The 18,803-nt window shown below is 39.2% G+C and overlaps 1 protein-coding gene and 1 long non-coding RNA gene across 3 annotated transcripts in view; one reads left to right on the top strand and one right to left on the bottom strand.

Moving 5' to 3' along the window:
- ARHGAP19 (Rho GTPase activating protein 19) overlaps nucleotides 1-18,803 on the top strand; it is a 68,097-nt gene that overhangs the window by 1,088 nt on the left and 48,206 nt on the right. Inside the window, exon 1 of one of the 2 annotated variants that reach the window (XM_007080129.3) lies at nucleotides 1,466-1,558. The exons of the other annotated variant lie outside the window; for it this stretch is intronic. Within the exon in view, the coding sequence (XP_007080191.2) occupies nucleotides 1,503-1,558 (56 nt within the window). The 5' untranslated portion in view covers nucleotides 1,466-1,502. Of the gene's footprint in view, nucleotides 1-1,465; nucleotides 1,559-18,803 lie in introns of those variants that run through there. 2 annotated transcript variants of the gene reach the window in all.
- The window catches only part of LOC122231864, a 37,338-nt gene continuing 36,817 nt past the window's right edge, over nucleotides 18,283-18,803 (bottom strand). The window contains exon 3 of the long non-coding RNA XR_006209134.1: nucleotides 18,283-18,433. This is a non-coding gene — a long non-coding RNA (uncharacterized LOC122231864). The remainder of the gene's footprint in view (nucleotides 18,434-18,803) is intronic.

Raw genomic sequence — 18,803 nt, 5'->3', positions numbered from 1 at the left:
TAGTGTGGAGCCAGACGTGGGGCTCGAACTCGGGAACTGAGATTGTGCCCTGAGCTGAAACCAAGAGTCAGATGCTTAATTGACTGAGCCACACAGGCGCCCCTTCATCAAACTTTTAATATCAAGTCATCAATTGAAATAACCTATTGGATCATGAGATTCAGTTTTTGTTTTGGATTATATAATCTGAGGACTTGTTTAATCATTTGTTCAAAAACTATTTACTGAAAGGTCACTCTGTCAGAAGCCATGGGGAGCAAAATAGATGTAGTCTCTGTGCATGTGTGGTAGGAAGTCTAGTTGGAAACTTCACATGAAATAAATACTCATACAAACAACTATGTAATTTTAAGTGGTTATGAAAGCTATGAAGGGCGAGTATAGAGTGCTCTGTGAAAGTGTAGTTAGTAAACTGATTTAATATAGTGGGAGCCATGGAAGCCATCCCAGCCACTGACATTTAAGCTGAGACCTGACCAATAATAAAGTGAAAAATGGGCCAGTCAGAAAAAGTAACAAGTGCAAAGGCTGGAGGCAGGAAACTGAGAAACTGAAACACATGTGGGTAGAGCTTAGTGAAAGGGAAGAATGCTGGGAGGAACCTCACGGGAAAGGATGTCCGAAGGAACCCCAAGAAAAATATCCCTAGAAAAATCCTGCATAGTAAAACAGTACAGAAAAAAAACATTAATGCCTTAAGTTTACAATGTTCCCACATCTGTTGCCTCACTAGAAGTGAATCCTCACTAGAAGCCCATGAGGCAGGGAGAGCAAGCAGAATTATGATTATTTCTATCACTAAGCATTAAAGCTCAGTCAGGGACAAAGTTAGGCAGCCTTTGGTTCCATGTTTCAGACCAGAGAGGCAAAGTCTGTGGGTTCTCTGGGAAGCCGGAAGGGAGCGTGTGGAAAGAAGCAGAAGTGACCCACTGCTGTGCTGTGTGACTGTCTGAAGCAAGCGGGCTGTGAACGAAATGTAATAGTTACATACTTCTTGTTTGCCGCGCTATACCTAGCCTTCTAGGCGTGTGTCTCTGTGTCAGGACAGAAAACGAATCTTGCATTTTATTATATTATTATTATTATTTTTCAAATCTTGCATTTTAGATAATTAACTTAAAGTCAATTTCAAATTCGACAGTTGTATAATTCTGAGATTTACACATCAGGACATAATTTGAGCCTAGGCTGGGGATTTCTGACTTGAACCTTAAAAAGTAGGTGGAATGCGAAGGGCTAATCAAAACAAGAAACTACAACCTCCAGCAGGTCTCGGGGCTCGGTCTCCTCCGGGATCCTTTTTTTTTTTTTCCGCCAGGGCTGGGGGCGACCAATGACCGTTAGTAATTTGAATAGACCAATAATATCATGAAACTGTTTAGGTTGCGGAGGGGTGGTAAAGTCACCCAATCGCATGGAAGAGGGGGGAAACACCTTAGCCAATCCAAAGGCGTGGGGGCGGGGCCGGAGATGGGGGCGGAGAAAGAAGTTTGCTGACTAAGATGGCGACAGAGGCGCAGAGTGAAGGGGAGGTGCCAGCCAGGGATTCCCGCCGGAGGTGAGCCGAGTTCTTGGTCCAGCTTCCTTGGAAACGAGGCCGTGGGCTGGTCGTACTGACGCTTTTCCTTTGGGTCATGGTGACCCAGCGGGGCCACGCTTTGTTGTTTCCTGCCACCGCGTTTCTCACCTTCACGCCTGCGGTCTGGCTCAGGAGCTGGGATCCAGCCTGGCCTCCACTTGGTCCGGTTGATGCCCTCCGGAGGTCGGTCCGCAGCGTTGGCTGCAGACCCACCGGTTGGTGGTGGCAGCTCTGCTTGCTTTTGCGCTGAGCTTCCTTGGGGAGGAAACTCAAGCCCAGAGCTGTTAAGCGAATTCCCTAACGTCACACAGTGCCGGGAGAGAGAGAGCTCTGTCAGTACCGCAGTGTATGTGTTAAAGTCGGAGCGAGGGTTGGAGTGCCAGAAATGGGTTTGAGTTCTTGTGCCAATTAAATAAAAATTTTCGTTGTGCTTTAGAATACTTAACACGAGGCCTACCCTCTTAGCAAATAAATAAATAAATAAATAAATAAATAAATAAATAAAATTAAAGTAAATGTTTATTTCTGAGGGTGGGGAAGGGCAGAGAGAGAGGGGGACAGAGGATCCCAAGCGACCCCACACTGACCGAGAGCCCTGTGTAGGGGCCCCAACTCACTAACCCTGAGATCATGACCGAAGCTGAAGTCAGCCGCTGAACCGACTGAGCCATCCACGCGCGAACCCTCTTAGCAAAATTTTCAGTGTATGAGATAATATTGTTGACGATAGGTACAATGTTGTACAGCATATCTCAAGAGCTTATTCATCTTTAAATTTTTTTATTTTTGACAGAGAGAGAGAGACAGAGCATGAGCGGGGGAGGGGCAAAGAGAGAGGGAGACACAGAAATCAGAAGCAGGTTCCAGGCTCCAAGCTGTCAGCACAGAGCCTGACGCGGGGCTCGAACTCACGAACTGTGAGATCATGACCTGAGCCGAAGTCGGATGCTCAGCCCACTGAGCCACCCAGGCGCCCCAAGAGCTTATTCATCTTGCTTAACTGGAACTTTATGCCTGTTAATTAGTAACTTCCCATTGCCCCTCTCCCAGTCCTGGCAACCACCATTCTGCTCTTCTGTTCTATGAAATTGACTATTTTAGATACCTCATATATAGAAGTGGAATCATTTGTCTTCCAGTAACTGGCTTATAAGGTTCATCCATGTTGTCACCTATTGCAGAATTTTCTTCTTTCTAAAAGCTGAGTAATATTCCATTCTGTGTATATACCACATTTTGCTATTCCATTCATCTGTCCATGGACATTTAACTTGTTCCATACCTTAGTGATTGTTAATTGTGCCTCAGTGAACGTGAGAGTGCCAGTAATTCTTTGAGATCCTGATTTCAATACTTTTGGATAAATACTCACAAGCGGGATTGCTGGATCATATATAAAATACTCAGCCAATTTTTAAACCTCTCTCAGCTTCAGTGTCTTTATTTATAAACGGGCACAATGATGTCTACTCCAGAGAATGTCAGTATTAAATTAGACAGTCCTTTTAAAGTGCTTAGACCTGGGGCACCTGGGTGGCTCAGTTGGTTAAGCATCCGACTTCAGCTCAGGTCATGATCTCACAGTTGGAGAGTTTGAGCCCCGTGTAGGGCTCTATGTTGACAGCTCAGAGCCTGGAGCCTGCTTCAGATTCTGTGTCTTCCTCTCTCTCTGCCCCTCCCGCACTCACACTCTGTTTCTCTCTCTCTCAAAAATAAATAAACATTAAGAAAAAAATAAAATAAAATAAATTGCTTAGTACTGAGCCTAGCAGGTAATAACCATTCATTATGTGATAGATTTTCTTTTTCCTGGTAGAACTAAAGAACAGATCTGCAGTTTAACAAATCATAATTTCTACAGGCACACCAAAAGATAGCTTTTCCCAGAAAGAATTTCCAGGTGGTCTTGCCACAGCCTTGAGACCTTAGTTGTCTCAACTTATACATTAGAATTTAGTAGAGTGAAATTATTCTCATTGCCTCAGTGTAAAGTGTAAACACTTTGGTGTCTCTTGGTGCCATTTGTATTGAATAAGAGATTCCAAGTCTTGGGAAGTTGGGTTTATGAATGGGCACTGGACTCCTTCCCTAGCTGAGATAGACATGGTTGAGTGTGTTAATATCTTACAGGGAAGAGTTTTTCACTCTTGGAGGTGTCTATAAATGGTTGATCATTGGTGCCTGGACACTGTAGAGGGGATTGATAAATTTGATGAGCTCATCTCTCATCCTGCTTTAAAATCTTGAATTGTGATGAAAACCTGAAGACAAAATACTAGTCTGTAGCAGGAGTAGTTTGAATTCCTTTAAAGGATGTTGCCAATTGAATTTAAGTTTTAAGTGCCAGGCTTAGTTATATGATCAGCAGGTATTTACAGAATTTTATTTGAATTTGAAACTTATCAATTTCCTATTATAAAAGAAAATTCAGGTTTCTGTAAGGCTTTTTGAGGGCAGGACACATGTTTATTTTTATTACATATTCCCGGTACTTAGCTTTGCCTAGGTGGTCAATAATGAATGAATAATAGTCTTTTTTTTTTTTAATTTATTTTGAGAGAGAGTATGTGTGTGTGTGCTTGTGTGGGGGAGAGGCAGAGAGAGAGGGAGAGAAAGAATCCCAAGTAGGCTCCATGCTGTCAGCTCAGAGCCTGATGCGGGGCTTGATTTTAGGAACTGAGATCATGACCTGAGCCGAAGTTGATGCTCAAGTGAGTGAGCCACCCAGGCTCCTCTACCTTCAAGTTACTCTTAAGTGAACAATTCTACAGGGAAATCCACAAATAGAAGCTATCCACTCTACCAATAGCAATATAAAAATATTTAAGACTTTCAAAGGCCAAAGAGAGAACAGCTAAAGCAGGAAAATCTATAGCCATTTCTCCTACATAATTGGCAGTAGGGAAATACAGTTCAGTACCTTTTTTTTTTTTTTTTTGAGAGAGAGAGAGAGAGAGGGAACAAGTGAGAGAGGGGCAGAGAGAGAATCCCAGGAGGGGCGGAGGGAGAGAGAGACAGAGAAAGGGGGAAGAGAGAGAGTGAGGGGGAGAGAGAGAGAGAGAGAGAGAGAGAGAGAGAGAGAGAAGTGAGGCTCACCTGAAGCAGGGCACGAGCTCACCCGATGCAGGGTTCAAGCTTGTCCGATGTGGGACTTGAACTCACGAACCGTGAGATCATGACCTGAGCCAAAGTTAGATGCTTGACAGCTGAGCCTCATAGGCACCCAGTTCAGTACTTTTTGAATTGAACAGACATATAATAAAAGTGCTATTATTAGATGAAGAGGGGAAATTGATAACAAAGAGTCACAAGCTTTTTAACCCCAAAATTCATGGGGAAAAAGAAACCTGCTGTGAACCTAGAAAAGCAAATGGGAACATTCAGGGTTGGAGGGAAGCATAACAAGCCATGGTAGTGATAACATTTGTCATAAGTTGGTGACAGTTAATATGCCAGCAGTGCCCAAGTTTTGGGACCCAAGCCTGTTTCTAGAATTTAGGAACAGCAGGAAGCTTAGGAAACGACTACTTACTGGATGCTTGCATTCCATTTTGGAATTGTTTTTGGAGGATAAGGAAAGTCCTATAGATGGGGAAAGGGTCCTGTATTCTGCTAATTTAAATACACCATAGAGAGTGGAATATTGGTTACTCAACACATAATTTCCTGAAGACTTTTTTGTTATATTGTTCTTCCTTTGATAAGACAGCAGTGTAACCCTTCAAGAAAAGTGATAGATGGAAAAAAAAAAAGTGAAAAATGGAAACTTTACTGATCTTTGGAAGACTTGCCTCTTCTCACATGCACAAGTGGGAAAACATGATTTAAATACCTGAATCCAGTTTTGTATTTGTGCTGTCAAATCCTATCCGAAGGGGGGCACCTGGGTGGCTCAGTTGGCTGAGTGTGCGACTTTGGCTCAGGTCATGATCTCACGGTTCATGAATTTGAGCCCTGTGACAGGCTCTGTCCCCCTCTCTTTCTTCCCCTCCCCCACTTGTGTTTTCTCTCTCCCTCTCTCTTTCAAAAATAAATAAACATTAAAAAATATTCTATCTGAAGGGTAATGAGGAATAGATTCTTCAATTTTAGTATATGTGCTGCCAAAGCAGGCACAGGAATAGATTCTTCAGTGATTTTTCTTTTTTTCATTTTTAAAGTTTATTTATTTATTTATTTAGAGAGAGTGCAAGTGAGCAGGAGGACAAGGAGAGAGGGAGAGAGAGAGAATCCCAAACAGGCTTCACACTGTCAGCACAGAGCCTGACTTGGGGCTTGACCCCATGAATTGTGAGATCATGATGTGCTCTGAGATCAAGAGTTGGACACTTAACTGACTGAGCCATGCAGACCTGCTTCAATGGTCTTTCTTGAATCTGAATCATTTCATTTTATATTTTTATCAATTACCTGGCTTAGAGGGTTTGATCATTATATTTATAGACAAGGCCAGTCTTGTGGAAGGAGAGGGGAAGAAGGAATAGAATTTTAAAATAATCCACATAAAAGTGGCTTACTTTTCTTTGCTTCTGACCTTTTGTAGAGTTTGTGAGATTAACAAATGTTAAAGCTGGAGGTTGCTGGTTGGTTATGTGGAAGGTCATCAGAGAGTGGCAGTCTGTTTTTGTTATTGTGAGTTCAGACACTATTTTATCCATTAGGTGGGTTTGAGGAGACTGACTCCATTCAGGCTCACAAGAAGCCAATTGCTAAATGCAAATTTGGTAATTTGCACAAAGAATATACAAGTTATGTACACCAGTTTGCCTTATTTTATCCTTGGGAGGGATACACTACAGTTGATTATATTAATGCTTATTATTATTATTATTTTTTAACAGCAATGATCTCATTTCCTTCTTGAAGATACCCTCTGGTTACCTTGTATGAATTCTCTTAACCACACTTTTATTAATCATTTTTTAGGATGGGTTTTTTTCTAGAAATGCCAGAGCCCATCTATTTTGTGCTGATGGTTTGCTAGTTTTACCTGATAGATCAGTTGAGGTTCAACTAGGACACAGAAACTATACAGTAATTTGAGCAAAAAGCGTTTAATATAAAGAATTGTTAACTATAGTGGGATTGGAGTTAACAGGGATTGGCTAGTAAGTGAAAGAGATCTCTAAAGATGATATAAATAGTAGATATCAGAATCAGCTTATATATATTGAATCATCATGTTGTACACTTTAAACATCTTGCAATTTTATTTGCCATTTATACCTTGATTAAAAAAAAAAAAAGAATCCACTATAATCCTTAGGGCTGAGATAGAACGTACAAGAAAGAGGTCCACGCTTTGTTTAAGGCATGGCTATGGCTCACATCGAATGGCAGAAAAGTTGCTGTGGTGGAACTTGTTGAAAATTCACCTTATAGAACCTGCTAGAAATCCACGCTTTAGGGTACTGGGGAAAGCTGTTCCTAGGGAGCTACTGGCTTATGGGTGCTGCTCAGCGCCATAGACTGCAGGAGGCTGTCACTGGAGAAGCTGCCGATGCTGTGGGATCTGGGTACCGGAGAAGCTGTGCATGCTGCAGGAGCTTTCCTAGTGGAGTGCCCTGGGGCCAGGGAAAGGGAAAGGGAAAGGCTCCTCCTCCTGCAGTGTCACCCCTGTGTTCTTTATGAACTCTCATTGTCATGCCAGCTGGAGAAGAAAATACATAAACTTTAAACAAATTTATTTTGAGCGAGAGCTTATGAGTGGGGAGAGGCAGAGAGAGAGAGGGAAAGAGAGAGAATCCCAAGCAGGCTCCACACTGGGGGCGGGGGGGCCAAACCACGAACCCTGAGATCATAACCGGAGTGGAAACCAGGAGTTGGATACTTAACCAACTGAGCCATCCAGGTGCCTGGAGAAGGAAATATATTTAAGGGCTCCAGCTCCATTTTTGCAGAGTAGGCAAGGGTGGGTGAGAGGCATGAAATCAATAACTGGCACATGTGGATAATCATCTCACTCTAATTCTTTGCCTCCCTTGCTGTAGCACTTCCTAAGACTTCTATGGAAGAGTATGAGATACTGGGTAGGATCTGAAAGAATGAGGAGGGACAGAAACACATCAGAGAAGACAAGAGAGTGATGGGTGGTTAAATTTGCACTGACACACTTATTTGCATGTAAACTTGTAAAAGTCTATATGCTTTCTAGATGGAATGACTGTTTCCTGGAATAAAGAACCTAGAGCAAGACTGTTAAATTATATTTATCTATTTTTTTAAAGTTTATGTATTTATTTTGATATAGAACCAGCAGGGAAGGGGGCAGAGAGAGAGCAGGGCAGAGGATCCAAAGTGGGCTCTGTGCTGACAACAGAGAGCCTCATGCGGGGCTTGAACTCACAAACTGTGAGCTTATGACCTGAGCTGAGGTTGGACGCTCAACGGATTGAGCCCCCCAAGACTGTTAAATTATATTTAACCCGATAACTATTGCTTATCTGTATTTTTTTTTTTTTTGAGGCATGCTGATGTGTAAAGTGTTAGTATTACCTTACTGATCTTTGCAGTTTCAAACTTGCAGAGATCCCAGAGGGTGTGTTGTTTATTGATACTGTTCTCTCAATTAAAGCAGTTTGTGTCTTTGAGCAAGTTACTTTCGTATTTCCCTATCTTTAAATGGGGTTTCCGGTAGGTAGTTATATGAGGTTTTAGAAATTGTTGTTTGTAATGATCTTGAAATATATATAATTTTAAAAGAGTTAATTGCATTTCTGCCAGGGTCTAATGTATAATAATTTTTTTTGGCCTTGTTCTAGGTCTGGGTATTGCACATGAATCTTTTGAACAAGTGTAGTTTTTAGTTATACTTATTAGAGTAAATACCCTTTTATCCTGAATTTAGATTTAATATCAGCATCAGTTATTTGGCATAACACAGCATTAAGCTTGAAAGATTTGTTATTTTTTTTAAATGAACCTTTGAATAACGTGGGACAATGAAAATCACCGAAATGAGCTGAGCTGAAGAACCAAAGGCTGCATGCTGTGTGCTGTGATTGGTGCATTTGGCTGAACAGAAGTTCACATTGTAAGAAAACCCAAGACTGGCTTATTAAAAAGCCAAGAAGCATTGGAAAAATGGTATAGAAAGGAGAAGCACAAGTGATAAGATACAAATTAAAAAGAAAATATGGAGAAGAGAGGGTAACTTCCTAGTAGAGGCTGCCAGCCACAGCCATAGGGCAGGCTTTAGAGGCAGTGGTGATAATGAGCCCAGCAAGAAGTGATCTAGAAGAGAGATTTCCCAAGGAAGAAGTAGGGAGGCAGAATACCAAAATGACCAAAGAGGGGCTGGGATTTATACTAGGGGCTGACTTTTTTTTTTTTTTTTTTAATTTTTAAAAAAATGTTTATTTATTCTTGAGACAGATAGAGAGACAGAATGTGAGTGGGTTAGGGGTAGAGAGAGAGATACACACAGAATCTGAAGCAGGCTCCAGGTTCCGAATGGTCAGCACAATAGCTTGACGCGGGGCTCGAACTCATGAGCTGTGAGATCATGACCTGAGCCGAAGTCCGGCGCCCAACTGAGTGAGCCACCCAGGGGCCCCTAGGGGGTGACATTTTTAGCATATTTATTAGGATTCTTTCAGTTATATGTAACAGAAACTTAAACTAGCTTAAGCAAAGAGATGCTATTGATTGGCTTAAGAAAATGAAAAGTCCAAGGGGTAGATCAAGCATGGCTTAGTCTGTATTGAAATTCTCAAATCTCAGTGTCATGAGGCATCTGCTTCTTGCTTTCTTAGATCTGGTTTCCTTCCTTTTTTTCCTGCTTTTTGAGAAGGCAAGTTCTTCACAAAAGATGCAGTAAAGGACCACCAGCAGCTTCAGTCTCACATTCCACAGGTTTAGCAATCTTAGCATCTAGCATGACTCTGCAATTAAATCTTTTCCTGGCTTGACTCTGTGGGCCTTTGTCTGAATCAATGAGGAGGATAGAATGTTTCCATTGGTTAAGCCTGGGTCCTGAGCTCACACTTGCTGCCCAGGGAGTAGGGTGATATTGGTGGCAAACCACATACATTGAAAGATGGGGAGAGCTTATTGCCCAAAGGAGAATAGGGGTGCTCTTACCAGAGGAAGGGGGAAATAGATGTCGGGTATGCAAAAAACAGATGTCCACTACTCTATTTCATTAACCCCTCTGTATACTCCCCTCTATTTAACGTTATGTTTTGAAAAGGGCTTGCCATAGTATGTGGAGAACATATTTTATGTTTCTTTTCTTTTCTTTGCTTTGCTTTGCTTTGCTTTGCTTTGCTTTGCTTTTTAAAATTTATTTTGAGAGAGACAGAGACAGTGTGAGTGGGAGAGGGGGAGAGAGAGAGAGAGAGAGAGAGAGAGAGAGAGAGAGAATCCCAAGGAGGTTCTGCGCTGCCAGAGCAGAGCCGGATGAGGGGCTTGAACTCATGAAACTGTGGGATCATGACCCGAGCCGATACCGAGAGTTGGATGCTTAACCGACTGAGGCACCCAGGTGCCCCACATTTTATGTTTCTTAAAAAACCAGCCAAACCAACCAAACCAACAAGCCCCTTATTTAAGTACTACTTATTTCTTTTTTCCACTGTCCAAACCCTATTCATCTTTAAGATCTACCTCAAATCTCATCTCTTGTATAAGAGTGAGAGTTTCTCTCCTACCTTTTTTTTTTTAATGTTTATTTTTGAGAGAGAGAGAGAGTATGAGAATGAGCGGGGGAGGGGCAGAGAGAGAGGGGGACAGAGGATCTGAAGAGGTTCTACACTGACAGCAGAAGGCCTGATGCAGGGCTCAAACTCATGAGCCGTGAGATCATGACCTGAGCTGAAGTTGGGCGCTTAACTGACCGAGCCACCTAGGCGCCTCTCTCCTACTGCTGAATTTGTACATCTTTTATTGTTTGTACCATGGACTGGGCAGTTAATGATCTTGTATTATCTTTTGTGTTATGGTCTTTAGTTATACTTAAAATTTTGTAGGAAAGCTATCATTTTTTTTTTTGTAATCAAGTGTAAAACTGTAGTAATATAGTGGGGAAAATGATTTTGTCAGATGTTCACAAGTTTTGTGATCTACCTTATAAGTAATTATTCAAATATGGAGTGCGTTAATGATAGTACATTTTATAACGGGAAATGTGTTAGTGTGAAATTCATAACTATAACACTATAAAGCCATAACTTTTAAGATGATCATATGAAAACATAATAACAGTATCAGTTACTAGATTAAATACAGGTGATTTGTCAGGCTGAACTATTACATGAAAGCTGGACACCAGAATGTAACGGAACCATAGAAAAATTTAGTCACCCCCTACTGAATTTAGTTGTGCTGAAGTAATAACACTTTGGCTTTTGAAAAATTAATATATAATTAAAATATTGCTTGTATACACAAATACGGAGATGAGATGCTTCGTTTAAAGACGTATGGATCAGTTTCAAATAAACGTAGTCAAGTTTGAGCTTTATTTCTCTTGTTTACTGACCAGAGTTTATTATGTAGCATAAAACTAATTTCTTGGGACTCAGTAAGATTACAAAAATGCAATAATAATTTGAGCCAATCTATGACAAATAAACTTCGCCCAGTTTAACAGAAAATGTCCAACATATCACATAAAGCTATATCCACTTCAGAAATGTAACATTATATGATTGTGTTTTTATTTTTTTGTTCTTTTCATTTTTTCCCATAGAAAATTAAAATAGTTTGGTTGATCTTTGTCCAAGTCTCTGAAATGTGTTATTATAAATAAGTAAAACATTATTTGACAGTTTTAAGATAATATGTCATCTGATTAGAGATAAAGCCCTCTTAGCTGGGTTCTATCACTATGAATAAAAAGCAACATTCATGAATGAAATATAGATACTACAGAGGTCTTAATATTAAATTTGTAATTGCATGCCACAATAATGAGAGCTACATTTGCTAAATGTGTTTTAATTATACCTTTGGGTAGGGGAGAACCTTATTGATTTAGAAACTAACCTAAAGAGTGATATTGGGATTATATAATGAGAAAGTTCTTCACTTATTTTCATGTTGAACACAATTACAAAAATAAAACCAAGTGAGTAATATTAATGACGCTAAAGAATAACTCACCAAATAATAGGAAACAGAATTGGGGGAGAAACCAAGAAAGTATACAGTGATACAATTTAGTAATATCATCAATGGCATTATCATCAATGACTTTCTTTCATAGTTTGATTGGAGATTGCTACATGCACTGGAAGTTGTACTTTGAAGTATGGCTAGCTTTTGTATACTTACGTCTATTTATCATTTTTAAGTTTTTTTTGCATTTTAGAATCCCCACAGTCCTTCCCTTGGTTGCAATAATAGTTTCTTCACTCAAGTGTCAAGGCTTACTTTATTAATATTTTTTCTTTGGGTAAGGTCATTTTGTGGCAGCTATCCTTGTGACCAGGCTCTTGCAATCAAAGTCCACCAGTGTGAAACATGCCTACATCATGTGTTAACAGTTTTCATTGAAGATTTATTTTTTTATTTTTATTTTTTAAATGTTTATGGGGAGGGGCAGAGAGAGAGGGGGACAGAGGATCTGAAACAGGCTCCACACTGTTAGCGCAGAGCCCATGTAGGGCTTGAACTCGTGAACTGTGAGATTATGACCTGAGCCAAAGTTGGACACTTAACCAACTGAGCCACCCTGGTGCCCCTTTATTGAAAATTTAAATACAGGGTATGTATATTAAGATTGTATAGGGGATAAAGCCTAAATTTTATTAAAGTGTAAGTATTTTAACTGACAAAATAGATTCTTTTTGGGTGTTGAGAAATAAAAGTGTTGAAAAGACATTAGAATATTTAAATTTTCAAAAAGTATTTTTCAAAATACTTAAAATTTTTTTCAAAAGTATTACATACTTGATGCACCATAAAATCCCATATATCAGAATGCCATCTTTTCAGCATTCCATCTTCTCAACAGTTGGTGTCATTCAGACGGAGTGGGAAGGTAGGTGTTTTCCCAAAGTGGAGGTTGCTTAAGACGTACTACTGTGAAAAAGTCTCATAATCGCTTGCAATGCAAAGGATTTTTAGCAGTTGCCCAAAGAGCTCTTTAAAATAACGTATATATGCAAATACAATAAAACAAAAGTTGTTTACAACCTAATTTTCAAAGTCATCTCTAGGTGCTCCTGTGCTTAATTATACCTGCAATTGGCTACTTGTATTTTTGAAAATAGAGGTAGTGGGGGGAAAAAAATAAAAGCTGAGTGAATTTTAAACTTCTGGAGGCCAGCAGATTACCTTAGTGTCTTGTTCCTATACCTTATGATTTCTTAAAATGACAAAGCACTCAGTAGATCATGGTTAGTTTGATTTTAAATGACACATGAGTGACTATGATTCCACCTTCTTATGCTAGTTGAAGAGACTTATGATTAGGTTTGTAGAATATTGACTAAGGTAATAGAAGCTCTTTTTAAAGATATGAATGTCACATGTCAGAGCAAAAGCACTTGCTGTCTCTTGGATAGGATCACTCTGGACTTTGGAACAAATAGATTTAGAAGTAGTCTTTGGAACCTAATCTGATCATACATAGAAGTACTTTGTGTTTTTGTTGCCTGAGGCTCATATCATTTAAAGTCTGTTGGAAAAGAGAGTCTCCTGAAGTTTGGACTATACTTTTCTGAGTGGTAAACAGATTTTAGGTAATGATAAGAGAGACACTGTATTGCCAGCAAAGCATCTTTTAGAACTTTCTCCAAATAAGGAATTTTGATGTAATTTTTCTAATTCGAATAAACTTTCTTATTGTATACCTGCCTGAAGGAGAAAAATTAAGAGAGGTGGCAGCAGCAGAATTAATACCAATTCTTGTGACACCCAAAAAGGATACAAATTGACAAGTAAATACATGTTAATAAATTTGTGTTACTGATACTTTGAGGAAGTATAATTAGCCCTCTTGACTGAGGACATTGGGTCGTCATTCTATAGGGCAAAATCTTAGGTCAGATTTCCAAAAATGTTAAGGTTAAGATAAGCAATCAGGAATTCTTTAGTTTCTTAAAAAACAATTTTTTTTAATGTTTGTTTATTTTTTGAGGTGGGGGGGCAGAGATAGAGGGAGAGAAAGAGTCTGAAGTAGACTCCCACTGTCAGCACAGAGCCGGATGCAGGGCTCCAGCCCACAAACCATGAGATCATGACCTGAGCCAAAATCAGATGCTTTACCCACTGAGCCACCCAGACGCTCCAGGAATTCTTTAATTTCTAAATAATTTATTTCAGGTTAAGTTGCTCTAGTACTTTGAAATTAGTTTATGTTGAGATCAAATGTAGAGGACAAATATACTTTTGCAGACTTTTGGAGTCTAAATTAGAGATAAGAGGTCTTAATTACAAAACCTTGGACAGCTATTCTAAGGGTGGACTTTAGGATATAAATGTTTCTTGTCTAAGAAATTGGATATTATTTGCTGAAACCTTGTAGTACTACTTGTCAACTTTGAACTGTTTTTGTTATATAAAAATGCTGCCAGCTTGGGCACATGGGGTTTGTTTTATCCTTTCTCTCTATATACAACTTTTCATGATACCAGTTTAAATTTATATGCAGAAAAAAGAAGAATAGCCTCTCGTTTAATACTTCTGTGTATTCCTATCTAACAGCTCTCCCAGAAAGTGACACATTGAAAGCCATATTTCAGAGCCAGACAGTTGAAAAAGTAGTCAGAGAGTGCCTACTTCTCTTAGGGTGGTAAGTCAGATTTAGACAACTTTAAATATAGCTCATATTTTGATAGATGTTGCCAAGGTTGTGGTTCTTGGAGAACAAATCAAGTTAAGCAATTCACTAGGGAGGAAACATTTAGTTTTTGTGGGTATGCAGTTTTGGTAGCAGTCAGCCAAAAGATACATCTGCAGGATACATTTTTTCCCCCCACTGTCTTGAATTTTGCAGATTCATGGGTTCAACATGCCTCAAAAGCACTTGCATTTCATTATTCTGTAATTGATTTTTCAGCTGTGGATTCTGTTTCTAGTTCTTTCACTAAGCAGATTACCTTACATGTAGACTTCCATCTAGTGGTAAGAGTAATCATAGCAGACAATAAGTAGGTTACACAAATTATCCTTCCTTCCTTCCTTCCTTCCTTCCTTCCTTCCTTCCTTCCTTCCTTCCTTCGTTTCTTTCTTTCTTTCTTTCTTTCTTTCTTTCTTTCTTTCTTTCTTTCTTTCTTTCTTTCTTATTTTTAATAATTTATTTATTTTTAATTTTATATCCAAGTTAGTTAACATATAGTGCAACAATGATTTCAGAAGTCGATTCCTTAATGTCCCTTACCCATTTAGCCCGTCCCCCTTCCCACAATCCCTCCAGCAACCCTCTGTTTGTTCTGCATATTTAAGAGTTTTTTATGTTTTGTTCCCCTCCCTGTTTTTATATTATTCTTCCTTCCCTTCCCTTATGTTCATTTGTTTTGTATTTTAAAGTCCTCATATGAGTAAAGTCATATGCTATTTGTCTTTCTCTAATTTCATTTGGCATAATACCCTCTAGTTCCATCCATGTAGTTGCAAATAGCAAGATTTCATTCTTTTTGATTGCCAAGTAATACTCCATTGTATATATATACACCACATCTTCTTTATCCATTCGTCCATCAGTGGACATTTGGGCTCTTTCCATACTTTGGTTATTGTTGATAGCACTGCTATAAACATTGGGGTGCATGTGCCTCTTTGAAACAGCACACCTGTATCCCTTGGATCAATACCTAGTAGTGCAATTGCTGGTCATAGGGTAGTTCTATATTTTTAATTTTTTGAGGAACCTCCATACTGTTTTCCAGAGTGGCTGCACCAGCTTGCATTCCCACCAACAATGCAAAAGAGATCCTCTTTCTCTGCATCCTCCCCGACATCTGTTGTTGCCTGGGTTGTTAATGTTAGCCATTCTGACAGGTTTGAAGTGGTGTCTCATTGTGGTTTTGATTTGTAGTTCCCTGATGATGAGTGATGTTGAGCATTTTTTCTTTCTTTTTTTAATGTTTATTTATTTTTGAGAAAGAGAGCGAGAGAGAGCGAGAGAGAGCGTGAGAGGCGGAGGGGTAGAGAGAGGAGACACAGAATGGGAAGCAGGCTCCAGTCTCTGAGCTGTCAGCACAGAGCCTGAGGGGCTCGAACTCCCAGAGTGCAAGATCATGACCTGAAGCTGAAGTCAGAGGCTTAACTGACTGAGCTACCCAGGCGTCCCTTGAGCATTTTTTCATGTGTCGATTGGCCGTCTGGATGTCTTCTTTGGAGAAGTGTCTATTCATGTTTTTTGCCCATTTCTTCACTGGATTATTTGTTTGTTGGGTGTTGAATTTGATAAGTTCTTTATAGATTTTGGATACTAATCCTTTATCTGATACGTCGTTTGCAAATATCTTCTCCCATTCTGTTGGTTGCCTTTTAGTTTTGCTGCTTGTTTCCTTTGCTGTGTAGAAGCTTTTTATTTTGATGAGGTGCCAATAGTTCATGTTTGCTTTTGTTTCCCTTGCCTCTGGAGATGTGTTGAGTAAGAAGTTGCTGTGGCCAAGATCAAAGAGGTTTTTGCTTGCTTTCTCCTCGAGGATTTTGATGGCTTCCTGTCTTACATTTAGGTCTTTCATCCATTTTGAGTTTATTTTTGTGTCTGCTGTAAGAAAGTGGTCCAGGTTCATTTTTCTGCATGTTGCTGTCCAGTTTTCCCAGCACCATTTGCTGAAGAGCCTGTCTTTATTCCATTGGATATTCATTCCTGCTTTGTCAAAGATTAATTGGGCATATGTTTGTGGGTCCATTTCTGGGTTCTCTCTTCTGTTTCATTGATCTGAGTGTCTCTTTTTGTGCCATTTTTCTTTCTTTTTTTTTTTTTTAAATGTAAGCTCTATGTCTAAGGTGGGGCTTGAACTCATGATCCTGAGATCAAGAGTCACATACATTCTCTACCAATTGAGCCAGCCAGATGCCCCCAAAGTTTCCTTTTTAATAGACCCTGCCTCTTATCCTTCTTTGGGATAGTTACCTAATATATGCATTTAAATACTGGAGTCCTAACTATCTCTGTATGCCTACTGCCTAACTACTAATTCTGGTTCTGTTCACGTATCAGAAACTCCTGTGATGAGGAAGTTAACCTTTACTATTCACTTTGACTTTCTATGATATTAACATCAAGTTGTAGCAAGATTTAGGTCAAATCTGCTTGGTTTCTTAAGATTTATCTTGGAAGATGTGGTTCTACATACAAGAATGTAGAATAATATGATCAGTATTTTCCTACTGCCCAGCTTCAGTAAACCTTAACATTAGCTATAAGTCATTCAAATGAATCTCCTTTTTCCCATAGCTCCATGATTTATCACAAGAATAGTGCTAGCACCCTGGAAACTCCCCTCAACTCCCCTTTTTGCCTCCTTTTCTTAATTACTACTCCTCAAAGGTAGCCAGTTTCCTGAATTTTATGGTAAATATATCTTTGCTTCTCTTTACAATTTTACCACTTAAGTAAGTATTGCTAAATAATATAGTTTTGTCTGTTCTCAAAATTTGATGTAAATGGTCTTGCATACTAAGTAGTCTGTGTGTGTGTGTGTGTGTGTGTGTGTGTGTGTGTGTGGTATGAGAGACTTCTTTTGCTCATCATTACATGTGAGATTCATTCATGATGGTGCGTGTGACTGGAGTTTGCTCATTTTCATTGCTGTAAAATATACCATTATATATGCCACAATTTAAGGAATCATTCTGGATGTTTTGGCTGTTTAGAAATTAATGTTTCTACTAATGATTTTGGTGCACACGTGGCTGCATACATTAGACATGTTTTAGAATTGCTGGGGTCACAGGATACACTTTTGTTCAACTTTAGTAGATAAGACCAAACAGTTTTCCAAAATGCTTGTACCAATTTATAGCCTCACTATCAGTATAAAAGAGTTACTGTCAGTTTGTCTAAGCTTTGGTATTGTCATTCTTTTTAATTTTAGTCATTCTGTTGGATAATAGTATGTCATTGTTTTAAAATTTGCATTTCCTTGATATTTAATGATATTGAACAGTTTTTTTCTTTATGAATATATGGGCCACTTGGCTAATTTTTTAATGAGATTTTATTGAAATTTCATGCCTGTTTTTCTATTGGGTTTGTTTCTTCTTATTCTTTTTTTTTTTTTTTTTTTTTTTTTTAAGAGAAAGAAAAAGAGTGTGTATGGAAGAGAGAGAGGGGCAGAGGGAGAGAGAGAGAGAAACTCTTAATCAGGCTCCATGCTCAGTATGGAGCCTGACATGGACTTGATCCCATGACCCTGGGATCATGACCTGAGCCAAAATCAAGAGTCGGATGCTCAAACAACTGAGCCACCCAGGTACCTCTATGGTTAATATATGTATATTTTAAGATTATTTATTTATTTTGAGAGACAGAAACAGCATGAGTAGGGATGGGGCAAAGAGAGAGGGAGACCGAGAATCTCAAGCAGTCTCTGTGCTTGAACTCATGAAACTGTGAGATTATGACCTGAGCGGAAACCAAGTCAGATGCTTAACCGACTGAACCACCCAGGCGCCCCCTTGTGGTTAATATTTTAATGCGGTATTTAAAAACTATTTAAAAAATTTCCTCAGCTTCAGTTCAAGAATGTATTCTTCTATATTACCTTCTAGTAGGTTTATGGTTCTGCTATTCACCTTTAGATCTGCCACTCACCTGCAATTGATGATCTTTGTGTATATTGTGTGATAGAGGTCAGTTTTCACTTTTTCCTCCTGTAGATAGCCAAGTGTCCCACACCATTTAGTCAAAAGGTCATTGATTCCCCACTGATTTGCAGTGCCACCTTTACCCTGAATCCAGTAAAGAAAGGAAGCAATAAAGATAAGAGCAGAAATTAATGAAATAAACAGCAAATACGTGATAGAGGGATTCAGCAAAATCAAAAGCTGTAACCTTGACAAAACGAATAATAAATCTCTAATAAGATTCATAAATGAAAAGAGAAAACATAAATTATCAATATCAGGAACAAAGAGAAGGACATCATTATGTAACTTTGTAGTTCTTAAGAGGAACCATTGAAAAATACCTAAAAGGAGGGGGTACGTGGGTGACTCAGTTGGTTAAGTGTCCGACTCTTGATTTTGGCTCAGGTCAAGACTCATGGTTGGTGAGTTTGAGCCCTGCCTTGGGCTCTGTGTTGATTAACGCGGAGGGTGC

Source organism: Panthera tigris, chromosome D2 (genome assembly GCF_018350195.1).
Source record: "Panthera tigris isolate Pti1 chromosome D2, P.tigris_Pti1_mat1.1, whole genome shotgun sequence".
In the NCBI taxonomy this organism is placed as follows: domain Eukaryota; kingdom Metazoa; phylum Chordata; class Mammalia; order Carnivora; family Felidae; genus Panthera; species Panthera tigris.
The sequence above is the reverse complement of the archived record's forward strand: the minus strand, read 5'-3'. Positions and strand labels throughout refer to the sequence as shown.